Source organism: Antechinus flavipes, chromosome 4 (assembly GCF_016432865.1).
Source record: "Antechinus flavipes isolate AdamAnt ecotype Samford, QLD, Australia chromosome 4, AdamAnt_v2, whole genome shotgun sequence".
NCBI classification, from domain to species: domain Eukaryota; kingdom Metazoa; phylum Chordata; class Mammalia; order Dasyuromorphia; family Dasyuridae; genus Antechinus; species Antechinus flavipes.
The window spans coordinates 28176567-28198401 of NC_067401.1; the positions used below are offsets into that span (position 1 = coordinate 28176567).

Here is a 21835-nt window from a genome sequence, read left to right on the forward strand (position 1 = left end):
TTTCCCCCACCTGCACAGAAATGATGGCTCTAGATGTTCAGGCAATTAGGATATTTGCTTTAAAGTGGAAAGTTTAACCTAAAAAAACCCATTTAAGGCTAATAGACACCTGCCATCAAAGCCAGCTTTCTCTGCATCCCAATTAAACCACTTTCTATTTGTCTCTATTTAGTGAGTTGTCCATAGAGTTCTGGATGAAAGGAAGAATGCCTCCCTTCTGGCAAACAAGATGGCAGCTTTGGGACTTGAGAATGATTGACTCAGGAGTAATAAAGACCTTGATTCAGATCCCACCTGTGACACAATTACATGCGCCACCTCATGGGCAAGTCATTTGAGCTCTAGAGGTCTATTTTCTCATCTCTAATGGCCAAAGCCATGCTGAACCAAGCAAGAGAAAATGAGGTGCTAGATAAAAATGGAGAGGAGGGACATGGAAGGGACAGGATGGATGTGAAATATGTTAATGGAATGGATATTGAAAGAGAGGGAAGATTATAGAATTATCAGCCTAAACTGAACAGACCATCTAGTCAAACCCACTAATTTTACAGATGAGAAACTCGTAAGCATCAAGACAAAACAGAGTCTCCCACTTAAACCGTACATCCTTTAATCCTGTCCAACTACAGCATCCCGCTGAGTCCAGCCCTCTAGTCTCTGAGAGAGAAGCCAGCAGACCAAATCATTCTTGAGCAAACCAAAAGGGTCAAGCCAAACCCAGCTGGGTTCCCACAGAGAAAACTGCAGTTTCCCAAGGAGGTCTCTCTTTGGCCCAGTTAGAAACGCCACCCTGCCCTCCCCACTCCTAGCTCAGCTCTGCAATAATAAAGCTTCCTCCATCATTAATATGCCCCTGAGAAAGCACAGACTGGGCTTCCAGGCCAAGCCTACCCACCCCACCATCGGTCACCACTGACTACCTGATTGATGGCCAAGGGACCTCTTTTCTTGTTTTGCCTTTTAAAAACTGCCCAGTGAAATTCTAAAAGGCTGAGGGAGTTAGGGCTGGCAAGCTCTTCATGTGCCAAGTTTTCTCTTCCTCTCTGTATTAGAATATACTTCTTTTACTTCTCAGTCTTGGGCTTCTTTAAAATCCTGCTTGGAAATCTCAAGGGCCTCCATGCCTCCTCCTGCCTCCTAGGAGACTCCTTCCCATATACACTGTACCTATTTTGTATCTACAGAATTGATTGCATGCTATTTCCCTCTTAGAATGTGAGCTTTTGGTTGTTACAATGTAGTTGTTACTGAATAATCTTTTTCCAGATTCTGCTCCCTTTATTTTGCATCAGTTTATACAAATCTTCCCAGGTTTCTCTGGAACTATTCCCTTCAGCATTTCCTACAGCCCAACAATATTGCATTATAATGCCAGAGCATCCTTTGTTTCCTTTGTTTACTTATTCCCCAGATGACAGGCATTTCCCTTCAGTTTCCCATTGTTTTCTACTATAAAAAGAGTTAATACAAATACTTTTCAACATATCTCCTGTTCTTCTATCTTTGCCAATAATATTTGCCCGGGGACAAAGAAAAGTGAGGGCTCTTAACATGCTTGAGTTCTTCTTCTTTTGGGCCAAGGGAATTAAGTTACCCAGAACTTAATTTAGCATTGGTGCATCCTGGGTGAGGGTCAGAAGGCAGCCCGTTTCCCACAAGGACCTTATGCCATGTAGATAAGGAGACAAAACAGAAACAAATTCAGAATCACCTTTGGAAGCTCCTCATCTGCTCCCCAAACTGGGATTTGAAAAAAGTCAAAAAGCAGGGCCCACAGGTTTCCTTTTGTATCGGCCATAGACGATTCCCAGAAACTTAGAGCCAGGATTATCATGTGTCTTCCCAGATCAATCAGGACTCTGGTGAAAACATTCAATCTCAAACCCTGGAAAAAGGAATCAGTAGAGTTCCTTCCCTGAGATTACAGAGTATCTGAGTTACCAAGATGGCGAAGGATCTTAAGATATTTACTAAAGAGAAGATGGAGGAGCATATAAGAAACACTTTCACAGTTAGGGGCCCCTAGATTAAATGATCTCTCAGGCCCCTTCTAGATCTGGCTTTCTGAGGCTGATTGCCCTGGTGGGAGAAATCTCCTTTGATGAGACAAGCCAACAATTATAGTTAATATTTCTATAGCCCTTGAAGCTTTACATGATACTTTACATACAATATTGCATATGATCATCATCCTAGCTTAAATGACTTGCCCACCAATGCCAGGCTTACCCTGCTAGTCACTGTCAGAGGCAAGATTTAAATCAAATCAAATCAGAGACAGTGCCTGGTACATAGTAGGCATTTCATAAATGTCCTATCTATACACGTACCTATTTATTTGCCCATTTATTTTTCCATCATACCAAACTACCCTCTGTTTCCCCGCCCCCCCCTCCAAGCACTCTGTTCCACTGTGAACAATTAGCTAAATAGTCAACTGAGTCTTCTGACAGCCCACAGGTTATCTCCTGACTCCAGGCTAACCCCTAGCTGTACTTATTCTGCAAGGGCAAACCACTAGATCTGCTTGTAGGGCATTGTGGATGTTTACGATTCTTTTCCACGAAGTCACTTCTGTGGTCCAGGATACAATGCCCAGGAGGAAGGGGAAGCCAGTTCCCAAACAGGATCAGCACTTCTATCATCATAAAAGTGACTGGCTGCTTCTCAACAGACCTAATAGTCCATCACCTTCCTGTTCACTATGCGCCCTTTCAAGGCTGTTCCAGCAGGGCCCAAGGACAGGCTTGGCCTGGAAAGACAAGGGTCCTTTAAGGCCACAGGCTTCCTGGTCCATCCAAAGACTTAAAAGACTTCTACCTCTGCCTTTCCCACCACCTATAGTAAAAGGTTTGACCTACATTTCCAGGGCCACCTGGGAGTATGATAAGTTTAGCAGAGACATAGGGGTTCTAGAAATTGGGACAGAAAAGCAGGCAAAGTAACCAGCCCCTTTTCACAAACCTAACTAGGTCACTAAACACTGAGGGCACCTCCCCTTCCCCAGCCCCTGGTTCCTCTGATACCTGGAAGCCAGCCCTGCTATACGGCCTCTTTCCCAAGGGCCAACAACTCTGCATTGTCTTTCCCTTGGGGGGTAAGAGTGGGGAGAACAGGAAATAGTCCATGGAGGGGGCCCAGAACTAAGGTTTGAATGCTAATGTCCAGGCACCAGGAGCAGCTTTTCACAGTCACAGGAAAGCAAAAGCTCCCCTCCACCAAGTCAAGCCTTCTGCAGAATGAGAAGTGAGGATTCCAAAAGGAAGATCACCTACTCCAACCCCCTCATTTTACAGCAGTGGAAACTGAGGACCGACCCGAGTGGAGAAAACAAGTTGCCTGAAGATGCCACGAGTGGTGCTTGGGTGGAAATCACTTTTCCTTTCCTCTTTAATAATATATTTTTTTTAACAAGTTACTGCTTTAATTGGGAACCATACTCAAAAAATTATCAAACAATGCACACTCTTTGATTTGAAGTATCTGTACTGTATATTCCAAAGAGATCTTAAAGGAGGGAAAGGGACCCACATGTGCAAAAATGTTTGTGGCAGCCCTGTTTGTAGTAGCAAGGAACTGGAAACTGAGTGGATGCCCATCAGTTGGAGAATGGCTGAATGAGTTCTAATGTATGAAGGTTATGGAATATTTTTGTTCTATAAGAAACAATTAGGAGGATGATTTCAGAGAGGCCTGGAGAGACTTACATGAACTGATGCTGAGTGAAATAACAGGACCAGAAGATCTTTATTCACAACAACAAGATTATACAATGATCAATTCTGATGGACATGACTCTTTTCAACAATGAGATGATCAAGGCCAGTTCCAAAGACCTTATGATGAAGAGAGCCATCTGTATCCAGAGAGAGGACTGTGGGAACTGAGTGTGGTTCACAACATAGCATTTTTACTCCTTCTGTTGTTTGCATTTTATTTTTTCTCATTTTTTTCCTTTTTGATCAGATTTTTCTTGTGCTGCATGTTATTTGTATAAATATGTATACATATATTGGATTTAACATATATTTTAACATGTTTAACATATATTGGATTTACTTGCCATCTAGGGGATGGGGTGAGGGGGAAGAAGGGGAAATTTTGGAACACATGATTTTGCAAGGGTCAATGCTGAAAAATTATCCATCCATATGTTTTGAAAATAAAAAGCTTTTTTTTTTTTCCAATATCACCTCTCACTGATACACCCCATTCACTTTTTCTCAATCCCCTTAGGATCTTCCCCAAGTAATCAAGCTAAACCAAATCAACACATTGGCCAAGCTTAAAATCATAGCCCTTCTTCCTTGGCCCCACCTCTCCATCATGCCATAGTAGACTAATGGATAAAACCAATGACAAAGCCCAAGACTTTTTGTATATTTCCTTCACTCATCAACTCTGGATGGTGCTGGACTAGGTGGTCTCTAATAACGAACCTTAAAGCTCAAAAATCTATATAGTCTTAGGACCTCTCTGAGCTTCAATTTCCTCATCTGTAAAATGAAGGGTTTTGACTAGATGAACTCTCGGGCCCCTTCCAACTCTTCCCTAGCTTATTTGGTGAGCCCCGAGGGGTTTAAATCTTTCACACTCTACTTTTCCATTCCAGTTTGTTTACAGGCAAGTGTTGAGTGGTCTTATCTCCCATATTAGACTATAAGTTCTATGAAGGCAGGAACTGTTTCTTAAAGAGAACAGCCCCTGCCCTCAAGAAGGTTGCATTCCTCTGTAGGAAATAACCAATACAAATCTAAGTAGGTGGGAAAGAGTCACAAGATCATGGGCGGGGCTTTGTCAGTTCACAGGCTCTTTCCAGATTCTGCACCTGGGGTAAAGATGAGGTGGGGGGTGGAGTGGTTTATGAAGGGCCTGCAGGGAGAGATGGCACTTAGGCTAGGACTTTGAAGAATTCTAAGAGATGGAGGTGAGGGGGCCATGAATCCCAGAAATGGAGGCCATGGTCTGTACACACAGGGAGATGGAGACATCCTGGGAGACAGAATGTAGAATGTGAGAAAAAGAGAGCTGGATTTGTTGTTCCACAAATATCTTGCATCTGACCCCATTGTTCTACTCCCACATCTACCCCAGGCCTTCATCCCCTCTGGACTAGATTATTGCAAGGGTCTCCAGCTGGGTTCTCCTTGTTCCAAGTCTCCCCACTCCAGTTCATCCTTCACTCTTTTGGTGACAAAATGATGTTCCTTAAATGAAGCCCTTCCTCCCTAATGGCTCCCCATTGCCTCTAGAACAAAACTTTTCTGTTTGGCTTTTAAAGCTCTTCACAACCCGGCCTCAAACTATCTTTCCAGCCTCACCAGAAAGATCTATTGAGGATCCATCCAAGGTCCTTTTCTTTCTTTTCTCCCCATAGGACATTCTAGCCACCTTGTGCACTAACTCTGCCCTTTACCTTCTCATCCCTTCCTCAAAGACTCACTCTCTCTTTCTTTAATACATATGTAGCATCATCACTCCCCATTTTCTCCCCAACTTCTGGTGTCCTCCCTCCCACACTACCTAGTTGGTTCTGGACTTGGAGTTAGGAAGACTGTTTAATCCATAAGCAGCCTCAAAAACTTAATACTATGGAGCCCAGGGCAAGTCACTTATCTAGTGCCTCAGTTTCTTCATATGTAAAAGGAGAATAAAAACAGTGCTCACCTCCCAAGGTGGTTGTGAGAATCATGGTATCTGGTACATTTGTTCATTTGTTTCAGTCACATCCAACTCTTTGGGACCCCATTTTGGATCGTCCTGGTAAAGATACTAGAGTGCTTTGCCAGTGTCTCCTCCAGCCCATTTACAGATGAGGAAACTGAGGCAAACAGGTTGAAGTGGCTTGCCCAGAGTATACAGCTAGTGTCTAAGGCCAGATTTGATTCAGGTTTTTCTCCATCCACTTCACCACCTAAATTTCCCTACCTGGCACATAGTAGGTACTTAACAAATGCTTGTCGACTAACTCATAATTGTATCCCTAGTGCCCAGCAAACCTGATCGTCTACAGTAAACACTTAATACATGTTGGTTAACTTACGTTTGTATCTCTAAGTCCTGAGCACAGTGACTAGTAGGCCCTAAACAAATGCATGCTGACTGCTGCTTCCAGTCACCCATGGGTATTCTCCACCTTCTTTTCCTTAAACAAAGGCCCTGATTAATCCTTAACCCTTCATCCAATGCCTTGGCCATGGCAGGAAAAGCCAGCGGCTCCCCCAAAAACCCTCTTCTTGGCTACTCTGAGACACTAAAGGCTCCACTAAGGTTCTACTTGACCCTAGGAAAGGCCAAGGAGAAAAGGAAATGGGGTCAACAGAGGCGATAGTACTTCTAGTGCCCAAGAGCAGCTTGAGCCCAGAGCCTGGTTTCTGTGGCATAAGCAATCACTGCAAAGGAAGAGCCAGGATACCGGAGGAGGGGGGATGTGGTAGGCCACTGGGCCCCACCACTGGGATATTTCCAGCCTACCACAATGACTGGCCTAGAGTGAAAACCCTGAGCCCTCCAGAATAGCTCTAGAGTCGCCTGTTCCTGGGCTGCTGAGCTCACCGACGAGCACACACTGCAGAAATCCTTGGAGGGGTTTCCAGCCCCACTGCTGGTGGGAGCCGCTACCAGGTACAAGCACAAAACCTACTGCAAACCAGCCTTCACCCGGGCCTCCCTGGTGGCTGGGCCAGCCCACTATCCCAAGCAGAGAAGAAATCAAACTAACAGGCCAAGAATGGCTAGGATTTCCTCCTCTCCCCTGCTGCCCCCCTTCTGATGGGGAGCCTGGCTCAAAGGATCCCCCTCCCCAGGCTCTGCAGCCCTCCCCTTCCTTCCCTCAAGCTCATCTCCATGCCTTTCATCTCCACTTTCTAATGATGAGGAGGAGGATGGAAGCTCGGGCAATTCCAAAGGAGCAAGTGGTCTTGACAGCCCCTTACCAACATTAATTACAGCACTCCAGTCTCCATCACAGAGAAAGAGCCCTGGGCCAATGAGACCCAGAGCTCATCCACTTCAGATGGGAAACAAAAGTGACAGAGCATTTATTAAGAATCCTGCCTCTGCTGTCAGGGAATCAGGTTCAAATCATGACTCTTACCGAACCTCCCCGGACCTCAGTTTCCTAAGCTGTAAAATGAATGGATTGGGTTATAAAATATGGGGGAGGGGAGTTGTATATGTATGTGCATACATATATACATCCAGCGGAGGTTCATTCATGATCCTATGAAGTCTCCCAAGACTCTAAATTTAGAGTCAAGAAAAGTGAGGTTCAAATTGTGTCTTTATACATTTTATAGCTGTGCAACCCGGATCAAAGCACTTAATTTCTTAATTCACTTGAAATTGGTCACTGAGATCTCTTCCTGGCTAAAGTCCTTAATTCTCTTTCTTTCTGAGGCCTGAAGACTGTGCAAGAGGCCAGAGGCCAGCTATTGGCCTTTAAGGAAAGCATTTCATGAGGTCAGCCGGCTAGACATGAGCCAAGCAGATGATGGGTTTGGATCCCATCTCTGCTTCTTAGGAGCTGGAAAATCAAGACCAGGTTACTTCATTCACATTTTACGAGTCTCAGTTGCTTCATCTGTAAAATGGGGGGGGGGGAGGAGACTGGCTCTTTCAAGGACTATGTAAATGTTGTAATTAACCCCCATCATCCTCTCAGTCTCCATCCCCACATCAAGCATATTCTTGCTACTCCCCACATCTGTGCCTGTCAGTTTTTCTTAGGGAAAAAAAAAGTTCAGATGACTAGATGAATCTTAATTCTGTCTTCCCATTCCTGAAGCACTAGAAGCTGAGAGAATTTTTGGCTGATGCTGGAAAGAAGGAATAAATTACTTCGGCTATTCACAGAACAACAAGGCATCCATCTGAATCTGTACACCAAAGTTTTGGGGAGGCGGCACCTCCCAACACCTCCAAAGTCTCATCAGGGACATGATCCTGTTTGTTATCACCTAGCCTAGGAGTTGATTTGGGGATGGAACCAGAGCTTTTTGGAGACACATCTCTGCTTCCTTCTCCTTATTTTTCTCCTCGCAACCCACAAAGAAATGAAAATCAATTCCATGGATGCTCCCCTCAGATCTGATAGTTGGAGGACAGAGGGGTGCCGTTAGGGTCAGAACTAGCACCCAAGTGATGGGATCATGAACTTGAGACCATCTAGTCGGGTTTACAGCTGATTTATCTAAGGGATGGGGGATTTGAACCCTGACCCTCTAACCTCTAAAGAGCCAGGGCTCTTTCCACTGTCCTTCACTCCTCCCCAGTCTAGGAAGGTAGGTAGCATAGTGGATGGAGCACTGAGCCTGAAGTCAGGAGACAGGAATCCAAATCTAGCCTCAGGTACTGTTTGACCTTGGGGACGTCACTTATAATTTGTTTGCCTCAGTTTCCTCAACTGTAAAACAAGGCTAATAATATCTAAGTCCCTGGGTTGCCGGGAGGATTAAATAAGAAATTATTTGCAAAATGTTTGGCACAGTGTTTAGAGTTAGATTGTGAACTCCTTGAGGGCAGGAACTGTCTTTTGCCTGCTTTTGTATCCTCAGCATTTGGCACAGTGCCTGACACATAGAGGAGGCTCTTCACTAAATGCTGGCTGGCAGATAATAGGCACTATATAAATACTAGAGGGTAGCAGCAGAAACAGTAGCAACAGCAGTAGTAGTAACAGTAGTAGTTAATAGTAGCAACAGCAGCAGTAGTAATAGTAGCAATAGCAACACTAGTAGCAATAATAGTAGCAACAGCAGCAGCACTAGTAGTAGTAATAGTAGCAACAGCAGCTGCACTAATAGTAGTAATAGTAGCAACAGCAACTGCATTAGTAGTAGCAATAGTAGTGGTGGAGGTGACAGTAGTATTCCTTGATGTTGTAGCCATCCTGTACCAGGATAGCGTCTCTAGCCTCTTCTACCCAACAAATCTTAGTTTGATCTATCCTGCAAGATGGATACAGGACCCAGGAAGAATATGGGCAATGGCAGTAAAGATTAACAAAACTAAGGGGAGAGGGATTAGAAACAGGGAAGAAAAAGGAAGAAAGAAATGGTACCTTGCCAGAAAGAATCCAATCAGGGGCAGGGATGGAAGAGGAGTGGGAAGGGCATGGCTAAAATTGATGATCCACTGGGGTTTATGATGGAAGGCCAGAAAAGACCCAGAACTCCTGCATGATTGATCCCTCCTAGTATCTATCCGATCCACCTTATCTGATCTCCTCTGCCAAAAGCCCAACAATCTGAGCTCCCCCACCCCAGGCTACTCTAGAACAAGCAAGAGAACTAGATGGGGCTATCTCTTGTTCTGTGGGGGCCTACACAATCAGAACAGAACAAACAATAAATGACTGACTGAATGCTGACTAAACAAGCAGCTCGACACTAGGGAGAATCCCAAAGCACACCGGGTAGGCCTCAGTTTTGCCACATGGCCAGACTCCAACTGCCAGGAGAGATTAAGGGAAAGATGGTTAGCTGTGGGTAGAGTCAGCCACGCTGAAATTAGATCCATGTTTTACAAGCCAATGCAGACAGCTTCAGAACCAATATATTCTAGGACCAAGGGAGGTCCATGGTACTCTAAGGACTTGCCTTGAGGAAGCTTGTGCTTCTTCAGGACTAACATGACCACCCAACTCATAAGACCAAAGATTTAGAGTTGGAAGGGACCTAAGACGTCAAGTCTAAGCCTACTCATTTTACAGATGAGGAAACTGAGACCAAGAGAGGTTAAATGCCTTGTCAAGAATTAACAGCTGATTAAGTGGTAAAAGTTAAATCCAGGTCTTTTCTGCTCTTAAGTAGACACATATTACAAGTCCATGGTACTCTCCTGTTGGCCACCAGATGGTCATGTCTACTCTCATTATACTAGACAGTCCTACTCCCCTTAGAAATGATTTTGAGTAGGAGCCTGGCAGCACTGGTTTACAAAAAGGGGCTTAGAGATCATTTAACCCAACCTCTTCGTTTCCCAGAATGAGAAGCAGCATGGTGGCTAAAGTGCTGGATTTGGGGATTTAGAAGACCTGGATGTGAATCCTGACTCTGCAGGAGTATCTGTGTGGCTTTGGGTACCTTCATTATTTGGTCTTGGCCACCATGCCTCATCTGTCTTCTCTGTCTGGCCCCCTCTCCCAATAGCAATCCCACAATCTCCATTTTGAGGCAGGACCCAAGACCAGTCATCCATCATTTTCTGGACTTCACCACCATGACCTTGCATAGTTACCAGCCTCCCTTGCCCCAGATTAAATGTCCTCATCTGTGGACAGAAGTTCCCCCTCCTGGATCTCCTCTATAGAAGAAATCATAGATCCAATCCAAAAACCAGCATTATCATCACCACAGAAGAGGAAGCTGAGCTCCAAACTTGTAACTTATTCAGGATCATCTAGAAGTAAGCAATATAGCCAGTAGTCAAACCCAGTTCTCTGTCTCCAAATCTTGTCTCTCTCACTAAAGTAGGCCACCTTTTTTTTTCTCTCTCTCTCTCCAAGAAAATCGTATGAACTGTCTCCTTCCAGTCAGGGGCCAACTTCCTGTGGGGTTGGACTTTTATTCAGGCTTAACACCCCAGAACTGGAAGTCTTGTAAGCAAGCAAACAGCTAAAGAGGTGGGATGACTTCCATTGAGCCACCGCCAGCCAAATGACAGCCCGTGTATTTGTTTTAATTTAGGTTCTCATGAAGAGGAAACTTCATGGCTAACAGCCCAAACATGACTCCGTAACAATTCCCCAAGAAGCCTCATGCCGAGAACACAGTGGGGAGACTGCTGTTGCCTCCAAGGAAGCAATTTTAGAAATTAGAAGCAGGCCCTCTCTTGGGTCAATCCACAGCCCATCACTCAATATCAAGGCTCCTAAGATCATAGAACATTGGAGATGGAAGGGAACTAAAGAAATCTAACTCAACCCTCTTATTTTACAGAGGAAACAAGGCCCAGGGAAGTCACAGATTTATAGATATAGAACCAGAGGGGATCTGAGCCTCCTAAGATCATAGAACTTTAGAGATGGAAGGGAACTAAGGATATCTAACTCAACCCTCTTATTTTACAGAGGAAACAAGGCCCAGGGAGATCACAGATTTATAGATATAGAACCAGAGGGGATCTGAGCCTCCTAAGATCATAGAACTTTAGAGATGGAAGGAAACTAAGGAAATCTAACTCAACCCTCTTATTTTACAGAGGAAACAAGAGCCCAGGGAGGTTACAGATTTATAGATATAGAGCCAGAAGGGATCTGAGCCTCCTAAGCTCATAGAACTTTAGAGATGGAAGGGAACTAAGGAAATCTAACTCAACCCTCTTATTTTACAGAGGAAACAAGGGCCCAGGGAGATCACAGATTTATAGATAGAGAGCTAGAAGGGATCTGAGCCTCCTAAGATCACAGAACTTTAGAGATGGAAGGGAACTAAAGAACTCTAACTCAACCCTCTTATTTTACAGAGAAAACAGGGGCCCAGGGAGGTCAGAGCTTTATAGATATAGAACCAGAAGGGATCTCTCAAACCACAAAATCCAACTTCAGTTTACAAAGAAACTGAGGCACAGAGTAGTAGAGTAGTTAAGTGACTTAGATAAGATCACACAGCTATTAAGCATCTCAATCAGGATTTGAACCCAGTTCCTTGGACTCCAAATCCAAAGCTCTTTCCATTACTCCATGCTGCCTCTGGAGTCGGGCTCCAAAGTCACCCATGCAAGATACTGGGTAGACAGCTCACACAATGAGGCCTTCTTTGATCAGTGTGAAGAATCCTACTCTGGCTTGCCAAAGAAGTCGAACTAGGAAGAAGTGATTGTTCCCTGGCTGGGGAGGGAGAGGGGGAGGCAAATCATCTCTCTAGAGGTTGGGGAGCTGCAGACAGAGGAGGAGTCTAGAAGCTTCGTTACTAGTGCTAACCACTCATATCAGAAAAGAAGGAAGGTTCTTTCCAGAGCTTCCCACAGTAACATGGGGGTCCATGAACTTTTTTGAAAAAGTTATTTTGATAAATACTTCAATGCAATTCATTTCCTTAGCATTTCCTTTATGTAATCCTGCCACAAAGATAGAGAGTAATCCTACATACTCTGTTTTATGCATCTAAAAATATTATACTGAGAAGGATTACACAGGCTGTTCAAAAGGGTCCATGACACAAAAAGGGTAAGAATCCTTGACTTATTCCAACTCCTTCTGTTTGGAGACGAAGACACTGAAATCCAGAGAGACAGGCAGCTGTTATATACTGAATGGAGAGCTGGGTTTGGAGTCTATCCTAATGCCCTTATCAGTTGTGAGATCCCGGGCAAGTCACTTTCCTCAGTTCCAAAATGGAGAATGAAAATAACACCCCACCTCTAAGGGCTGTTGTGAAGATCAACTGAGACAATATTTGTAAAACATTTAGTAAAGTGCCTGGCACTATACACTATGAGACTGTTACCTATTATTATGATTATTATTATCATCATCATTATCATATGTATAATATAACATTATCATATTATATAGGGGAAGTAAAAGGTTACTCAGTAGCAGGTCAAGGATGCAGAACATCCTGGACTCCTGGCTTCCATTCCAATTCGGAGCTCCAAGAGGCTCTCAGGGTACCCGAGAAGAAGCCACAGACAAGTCCCTCTCCCCAAATTTCTCATCTAGGAGCAAGAAAGGCAATCAGTGCCAGATGTGAAAAGAGTAAGAAACATTCAGAACTATTGCTAACAGAAAATAATGAAGCAGTATCCTCACTGGTGTTTGGAATATCACTTCTAAAAGCAGTCACCAATCTTCTCCCTGCCTGTGGGGACTGGAGCTGACCAGCTACAAGGGCCTGAACAAGATGTGTGTGTGTGTGTGTGTGTGTGTGTGTGTGTGTGTGTGTGTGTGTGTGTAAAGGCACATCCAGGCTACAGGCTCTGACCTTCATCCCATGGCATTGTGGTATTGGCCACTACCAGGGAGAGGAGGCCAGAGCAGATGGAGTAGAAGGTCTGGCGCAGGACGGCCACTCTGGGGACCCCGCTTTGCTCCTTTGATGTTAAGAAAATGAATCAGAATGAGACATCAAGGAGTAGAGCGGGAGGAGGAGGAAAGCAAAGGAAGCAGGGAAAATTGAAGAACAGGAGCCCAAGGGGATGCAGAGGTCAGAATGGGTATCTTAGACACTGCAGGGAATCAGGGAACAAGACTCAGAGACCAAAATCATTATTTACTCACCCAGGAATGGTGCTGCTGATATTAGGGACTTTAGGGTCCTTCTCCCCCTTTCAGATTCTTTCCCCCCTCACCCCATTGTCCTACAACCCAGCCCAGGGGCTCATAACCTCTTTTCCTCTCATGGATCCTTATGGCAGGCTAGTGAAAGCTATAGCCTCTCTCTCAGAATAATGCTTTTAAATAGCTAAAAGAAACACCAAGTTTCCATAAATGCTAAGTGAAAACAAAAATGCCATTTCTGTTGCTTAGTCGAGTTCGTGGACCTTCTGAAATGGTCCATGAACCCCAGGTAAGAACCTCTAACAAACCACCCAGAAGATGCCGCTTCCTTCAGCCTCAGGAGAGAGAGCCCACGATGATGCCATCCATCTCTGTACCCAACAATAGAGCAGAAGCATATGTGTGGGCAGGACATGGGAGGAGGGGATTACAGTGAAGTCGAATCAGAGGGAGCCACTACCCTACTCTCCCTTCCCCAGGTGGTTCTGGGTCCCAGTCTCCACTTTCCCATTTGGTTTAAGGTACATAATATTGGGGGGAGGGGTACAGAGCACAGTCTCAGGGAAGAAGAGTAAACATAGGGAGGAGATATGTATCTGAAATACTGAGAACTTAGCCATCTCTTTCCCCCCCCCCCCCATCTCGGTAAAACGGATAGGTGGGGCTACTGGGTGCAGGAAATACCCAGTAGGGACACAGACCACCAAGTCCTCAGGCCTGTAGTCACATGATCCCATCTGAATATTTTGTAGAGAGTGGGTGTAGTAGATCCATGAAATAGAATTCTGGGGAGGGCGGCTAGGAATGGAGGAGGGAGAAGGGACTGGCACAGGATGATTACAGAGCTCTGGGGATTTTCAGTACGGTAACCCCAGTTGCTCCCCAAGATAGCACAACAGCCCAACCCTCACGTCTATAACTCCTTTTCACCCAACATTCCTTACTTCCACCCCCAAGATTCAGGAGACAGAAGAGCACAGTCAGCAGGGGCAGGGAGGGAAAGGGGGAGAGGGGCGGCAGCAGCAGCAGCTGGTACCACAAGGGGCAGGTGCCGCCAGGTGCAGGTACTGAGGCCAGGAGGTGCCATGTCACTCCTAATCAGAGCCCCCTCCCATCCACTCCCCTTCCCCATCAGGGTTGGATTACACAACAGGTAGGGAAGAGGGGGCGCCGAAGCACCTGCTCGCCCACCCGTCCGAGCCCGGTCTCCCCTAAGCCCCGGCCCCCGCCGCCCTCCTCCCCCTCGGCCGCAGCCTTCCCGCCCGAGCGCGCTTCCGCAGGGGTCGGCAGTGCCGGCCTTCGCTGCCCTCCCCGTCCCTCCCCGTCCCTCCCCGCGCCAGCACGTACTGCTGTAGAGGGTGTCGATCCAGGAGAGGCGCGGCAGGCCCCGGTGGCTGAGAGGCTCCATGCCCCGCTGCGCTCGCTCGGCTCCGTCAGATCGGAAACCCGACCCTCATTGCACAACAAAGGAGGGAGGAGGGAGGCAGGGCTGGGGGAGGAGGGAGGGCCGGCCAGCAGCCGGGGAAGCTGAAGTTGCCGCCGGGGGCGGGGGAGAGGCCGGCAAACAGGTAGCAGGGAGGAGCGCGGTGGAGGCAGGCCGGGCGGCCCCGCGGACCCCACGAGCCCCGAGTGCGCCCGCTGCCGCCCCGGGCTCCAGATGCGGCTCCTCGGGAGCAGACGCGCCGCGCACTGCCGCTGGCCCGGGGACGGGCAACTTCCCCGGGGCTGCACCGCGTTGGGGGGGGGGGGGGGGCGGCGGCCAGCGGCCAATCGCAGCGAAGCTCGCCCCGCCCCCAGCCCGTGGAGGGAGGGAGGGGGGGGGAGGTTGGAGGAGGAGGGCTGGGGGGCGAGCCTCTTCAGCTGGAGGGCCTGGGGGACGCCGCCAACCGTCTGCTAACTGCTGAGCTGGGGGGCGAAGAGGCTTAGGGGAAGGCTGGCTTCCCCCTGCAGAGACAGAGCCCCGGGGCTGCAGCCGCAGCTGGGCCCCAATCTCCCCCAACCTAAAACGGGTGCACCAAAAAAAAAAAGTCTTAATTCGGAAACCCTGCAGTGGAGGTGGTGAGAGGGGTGAAATGTGGGCCGCGTGAGATGTGCTGGAGCGCGTGGACTGGCACAGCATCCCAGATCGGGAGCAGAAGGAGCCCGCGGAGACTGTCCCAACAAGCCCCTCATTTTACAGAAGGGGAAACTGAGACTCAAGAAAAACGAGCTGGTTCCTAAATCTGGAAAAACCTCAGACGCCATCTCGTCCTTCGTTTTACAGGGAAAGAAACTGAGGCCAGGGATGGTTAAGGCCCTTGCTCAGGAGTGACGGTGAGCTCTCCAGCCTGGATACCTGCCGTCCCGGGATGTTCAAGCGTAGCCCCCAGGGGATCACTTGACCGGCCCTCCAGGGCCTCCACGCTAGGTTCTGAGAACGAACGTTCTCAGTTCTGGGAGGAAGAACTAGAGGAGTGCTGTCTGCATCAATCCAATACGGAGACAATGGGGGACAGTGAAGTTTCCCTCCCGAGAACTAAGGTTCTTGGTGGATTTACACAGGACGCTCTACCCCGGAAGGGAAGTTTGCAGTAGTTCCAGCCTTACCCTTTCTGGGGATGAAGGACTGGGGTGCCAGATGCCAATTTAGAGGGCAGATCTCGATGTAGATGGTCCCTGAAAGACTCCCCTGGCCTTAACCCTCACACAGAGGGAACAGAGAGCTGGCCTCCAAGCCAGGAAAAACTGGATTTAAGCAAGGCCTCTCTCTGAGTGATCTTGGATAAAATGAGTGCGCCCAGACAGCTCTTTAAAACAATAAAATGCTGCAGGGAAATTGCCAGTCTGAAATGGTGGAGGAAATTTCTTCCTAAACCAAAGAAATCACAGGTAAGGGTTAAAAAAAAAATCCAAAACTTAATCACTCCATAGTCTTCTCTTATACCCAATTATCCAATCAGCAAGCATTTATTAAGTACCTACTATATGCCAGGAGATAGTATCTCCTGCTAAGTACTTGGGAGATACTATGACAAAAAAACATAGTAATTTGTATTTATATAGTACTTTAATATTAGCAAAGATATCCCACTTGCTCCTCACAACACTTCTATAATAGATAAGGGCAGATATCATTTATCCCATTTTACAGAAGTGAAAACTCTGGCCCATGAAGCTATTCAATGAGTTACAACCTGGGCTAGAATCCAGGTAGCTAGGATGAGTTCAAATCCATCCCCCAAATTCTGTGATCTTGGTCAAAGTACTTCACCTCCAGTGCCTCAGTTTCCTCAAATGTAAAATAGGGTTAATAATAGCACCTAGCTTCCAGGGAGTCTGAAGATCAACCTAGATCATTGTAAGGTGCTTAAGCCTGGCACACAACAAACAGGCACATAAAATGCTTACTTCCTTTCCCCTTCTCCATTCCAAGGTTCTCTCTACTCAATCAAACTCCCCCTAGATCTACATCTCAGGGTGAATGTAAGTCCTGAGGGCAGGAATCACTTTCTTTTTGCCAGTGGTTCATTTAAGAGGTTGTTGTTGACTCAACTCTTTATGAGAAAACCATAGTCTGTGGGGTTTCCATAGGCAAAGACACTGGAGTACTTTGCCATTTCCTTCTCCAGAGGATTAACAAAGACAAATTATGGGACTTGCCCAGAGTCACACATCTCTGTCAGACATAGCTACTAAATGTCTGAGCAGAATTTGAATTCAAGTCTTCCTGACTCCAAGCCCAGCACTCTCTCCACTGAGCCACCAAGCTGCCTCAGGTTTGTATATATGTTTATTGATTGATTAAGGGATGGGACACAACTTCACTCTGACCCAAATTCTAAGGCTCAGAGTGCCTTTCTTATTTCTCCAACTTGTTAGCTCTTCTAGCCCACCCCCTTCACTATTATTGTTCATTTATCTGGTAGAAAGCCATCATGTTCTTGAAGATGGGATCCCCAAAGATACTGACACATGATAGGCACTCAATGCCTTCTGATTAAGAGTGAAAAGAGGAAAGAAAGGTAGCTTTTAGGAAATGAAAAGGGACAGCATTCTAGGTTAGATCTCAGTGTGTCAAATAAGACTGATTGTCTTTGGGAGAGAAATACCCTTTAGTATATATTGCTTTAAACATACAATATGTGACACAAGTTCACAGTTTTATATCATTTCTCCCTGTTCTTTGTATCTTAAAATGTTTGTGTTTCTTGATAATAAGATTATAATTTTTAAAATTTTTTTGAAGAAAAGGATTCTCAAATGATAGTAAGTGGGTCTCTTCTTGATCCAAGAAGCAAATCCAGCCAGAATAAGAGGAGTGGGATTTAAACTAAATGGTCCTTGAGCTAACCTAGTGGCCAGAGGGGCTGGCCATGCCCTCTGGAGCTGTGAGCTCATAGATCAAATCCAGCTGGAGAAGTGGGAAGCCTAAAATGAACCTTATTGGTTGTTTTTCTTAACCACAGGGTGACTCAGAGAGTCCTCCCAGCTTCCTTGCCTCCCCTCTCTCCAGGCTTTAGCCCCACCCCATTGCCCCTATCCTACCCAGCCCCGGCTTGCAGAGAAGATGAGAAATGGCTAGGCAGACAACAAAAAAATCCCTCCAATAGCACCTGGAGTGTTGGCAGGAAGGGGGGAAGTGCATCTCCTAGGAGCAGCTCCAGAAATAGAGACACTATGGGAAAGGGACCAAACAATCTCCTAGAGGAGACTGAGTGAAGAAAGGAGGGAGACACCCACGGGAGAGAGAGGGGAGGAGGAATAGAAGGGGAAGGGAGTGAAACCTCTCTCCTTTATACTTGCCCCCAAAGCAGAGCCCCTCAGAATATGGGCATATCTTCTCCAAACCCTTCCCTCCAGCATCCCCTCACCCCCCAAGGCAAACACATGAGCATAGATTTGGAACAGAAAAATGGTCTGGAAGCTTATGTAGGCCAGCCATCTCATTTGCCAGAGGAAACAAGTCCAAAATTACCACAGCAAGTAGCAGAACTGAATTTGAACTCGTGCCTTCCAACCCCCAAACAGTATACAATTTCTTCTACATCAAAAGCATGAGCCCAACCTTATTTGTCATCCCTCACAGGAGTAGATATTTCAGATTGTAAGGGAAGTCACCTCCCTCACTTTACAGAGGATCTGGAGGTGTACAGGGCCACACAGGTAGCAAGTAGCTGAAGCAGGATTTGAACCTGGGCTTCCTATCCCCCAATCCAGTACAGTTTCCTCTGCATCACTTGTCTCCTTGGCCATTTTTTCCCTAGTCCCCAGGGATGACTCCGACTTATTCAGAGGCAACCTTTACCAGTGTTTCAAATCCTGAGGTTTCTCATAAGGTGTATAGAACAGTGAGAGAGACCACAAATTTATCCATCTAGAAGCCATGAGCATTTGCATGCGTTATGTCAAACCTAGCTCACACACCTCCTCCTTTGGCAGTTTTCAAGAGAAAATGCAGCAATTCCTCTCCTTGGAGCTGACAATTTGTTCATTTTCTCAATCCCTTCCTGTCCACCCCCTGCCATTGATATAGACCTCCTACTTCAAAACTACCATAGAGAACAGAGAGAAACAAAAAAGCCAGGAAAAGGGATGGTGAACAATGGTTGTTAAAGACCACTGGACCAACATCTTTTTTGGGGGGAGTCTATGAAAGCATTTATTCACTTAGTATGAAGAGTAGCATTTACCATGACCATTCTGTTCTTATCCTATATCATCCAGGGTCACTTATTAAGAGCTGAGAGGTATCTTAAAAGTTGTTATACTCTGCCTCCTCCCCTGCCCCTCACTTTACATGCTTCCTCCTCTACCTTCCAATTTACAAAGGTGGAAACTTGAGACCCAAAGTTAAGTGACTTACTAAAGATCACACAAGTATTAAGAGGCTGGGAGCTGACCTGTGACCAGAGTCCTCCTTTCCATTATGCTATGCTCTTGAAAAGAGTTCCTTCTTTTACAAGGGGTAAAATAGGGGAGGCAGAATCCTAGAATAGGAAGGCTGGTTCTGGAGTGAAAGGATCTGAATTTTAATCCAGCTCTGCTGCTGATGATGACCCATAAGGTCACTAAACCTTCCTGGGTCTCAATCTCATCTATAAAAGAAAAGGGGGGAAAGGGGATGAGTTAGCCTAAGATTTCAACCTTTCCTAGCAAATTAGCAAAGACGTTGAATGTTAGAGGTACTGTGGTAAGCTAGGCACACTAGTACATTATTGGTGGAGCTGTGAATCCATACAACCATTTTGGAAAGCAAGTTAGAATCATGCAAATATAGTGACTAAAATATCTGTGCTCAGAGAAAAGTCATTAATAAGAAAAAAAAGTCCCCATACATGCCAAAGTATTTACTTTTTGTGGTAACAAGATTGGAAACAAAGTAGATACTCATCAATTTGGAAATGACTAAACAAACTGTGGTACATAAATGGAAATGTTACCACGTTGTAAAAAATGACAGATATGAATACAGAGAAAGCTGTAAAGAGTTACATGTACTAGTGCAGAGAGAAGCTGAAGAGGGCTGGAACTCTGCAAAGATGTATTGGAGTCTAAGACAGCAAAACACTTAAGGATAATTACCTACTCAAGGTGTGATATTGGTTCCATAAACATATGGTTTATGGCTCTCCTCATGATTGGAGTTTGTTGAATGTGTTGTGATGAGATAATCAGAGGCAAGGATTGGAGGGCTGAGGGAGAGGGTCAGAGGCTCTCTGACACAGCTTGCTGAGGAAAGAAGACTTCAGGCTCCAGACTCCAGAGTCCAGAATTCATCTTTGGCAAGCCGTACGGCAGCTTGCCTGCCTCCTTCACTTCTCCTCCTAAAGACCAAGGACTTTGACTGATCCTGACTCTAACTGATCCTGAGGTCCTCTAGAGAGCTAGCCCAGACATTGTAGGAAGCAAGCCAAATAAAAAAAATCAACTATATATGATAACTACAACAATGTAAAAGGGAACACACACATACACATAATCAAAAATGATTGTTACAAAATTACAAAGAGTAAACATGATTCCAGAGAAAAAGATAATGAGAAGACATCACAGCCCAGCCCAAAGCATAGCAGAGGTGGAAAGTCCACCAGATATAGGCACATGGCATATATGTCACTATGATGCTAATTTTGTTTTTTATTTTTAGTCCTTAAAAATATCAGTCTGGGCGGGGAAAAGGGTAGGGATGTGACGAGAGAAAAGACTTTTTTCAGTCACATCAGAGTCTGTGATCCCATTTGGGGCTTTCTTGGAAAAGATACTGGAGTGGTTTGCCATTGCCTTTTCCAGCTCATTTGACAAAGAAACTGAGGCAAACAGGGTGAAGTGATTTGCCCAGGATCACACAGATAATATCTGAAGTTGGATTTGAATTCTTGACTCTAGGCCCAATATTCTATCTACTGCACCAGTGAGCTGTTCCCTGCTTCCCCTCAAAAAAAGACACCAAATACAACTTATTTTTAAAAGGGGAGTGGGATTCAAAGAGGTTAGATTCAGTGGCCTGTGAAGTCCCTTCCATAAAAATACTGTCCTTCCAAGCTCTCTTCAAGCCTAGGGGCCTTTTCTCCTTCAAGGAGATGTCTTACCCCCAACTTGCTCTGAAATTAAGCTAGAAACCCAAGCCTGTGGGCCTTGGTATAGTGAGTAGGATGCTTTAGACCCTGAAGGACGCACCCATCCTGATGGGGTCTATGGGCTCTTTGGTCCCAGAAAGCAGAAGAGGGAAGAACCTCAAGGTCCTGATTCACCCAACTTCTCTCCATAGAGTCATAGAGCTGAAGTGGGACCTCTGAGACTACCAGGGACAATCCCCACACTTTACACTGGTTAATAAATGAGATGCTGCTCATCATAGAGCCAGGATATGAGATTTAAATGGGTTAGGCTATATATAGGACTGCATCAAAAGTCCGGGGACCTGGATTTGAATCTTACCCTTAACATTATTTTTGTGACCTATGGCCTTTCTGGACCTCAGTTTCCTCATCCACAAAATGAGGGAATTTTCAGTAGTAAATCTATAATCTTATTGTCCAAGTCATCAATATATAACAGTAAATAAAGTACCTTAGTGCCCACAGAGTTTGGGTTAGCTATGCCCTTCTGCTCCAAAGAAGGCAAAGATGCTTTCTTATCTACAAACCCAGAAAGCATGAACTAGATCCAACACCAGCTCCAATATGTTAGGGCAGAAGGGACAGTGTTCATGGAGAGGCTGCCCTCATTTCTGCTTTGGGCACTTCCCTGTCTGTCCTCAAATCTCTGGGTCAATTTAATGCAATTCAGCAAACGCTGGTTCAGAAACCATGCTGTTCAAGGTTAATGGCTAGGGCTTGGCCCAGTCAGTACCCTCCATCTGGTTGGGTGCCAACTGCCTTGCAACCTTTCCTCTTTTTAATTAAATTTTGTTCTATTTTCAGATCAGCATTCTCTTCCTTCCCCTCTCCTCCATGTGTATATGTATATATGCATATATACATGTGTATATATATATAGATATACATCTATGAAACCTGCTATTCACCTCCAGACAAAGAGGTGATAGACTCAGAGGGCAGCGTTCTCGTGTTCTCTCTCTCTCTCTCTCTCTCTCTCTCTCTCTCTCTCTCTCTCTCTCTCTCTCTCTCT

The 21835-nt window shown here is 45.8% G+C and overlaps 1 protein-coding gene across 3 annotated transcripts in view; it reads right to left on the reverse strand.

The window, feature by feature from the left end:
* ABR (ABR activator of RhoGEF and GTPase) overlaps positions 1 to 21835 on the reverse strand; it is a 283141-nt gene that overhangs the window by 191641 nt on the left and 69665 nt on the right. The window contains exon 1 of one of the 3 annotated variants that reach the window (XM_051992221.1): positions 14573 to 14719. The exons of the other annotated variants lie outside the window; for them this stretch is intronic. Coding sequence (XP_051848181.1) covers positions 14573 to 14633 — 61 coding nt within the window. The 5' untranslated portion in view covers positions 14634 to 14719. Of the gene's footprint in view, positions 1 to 14572; positions 14720 to 21835 lie in introns of those variants that run through there. 3 annotated transcript variants of the gene reach the window in all.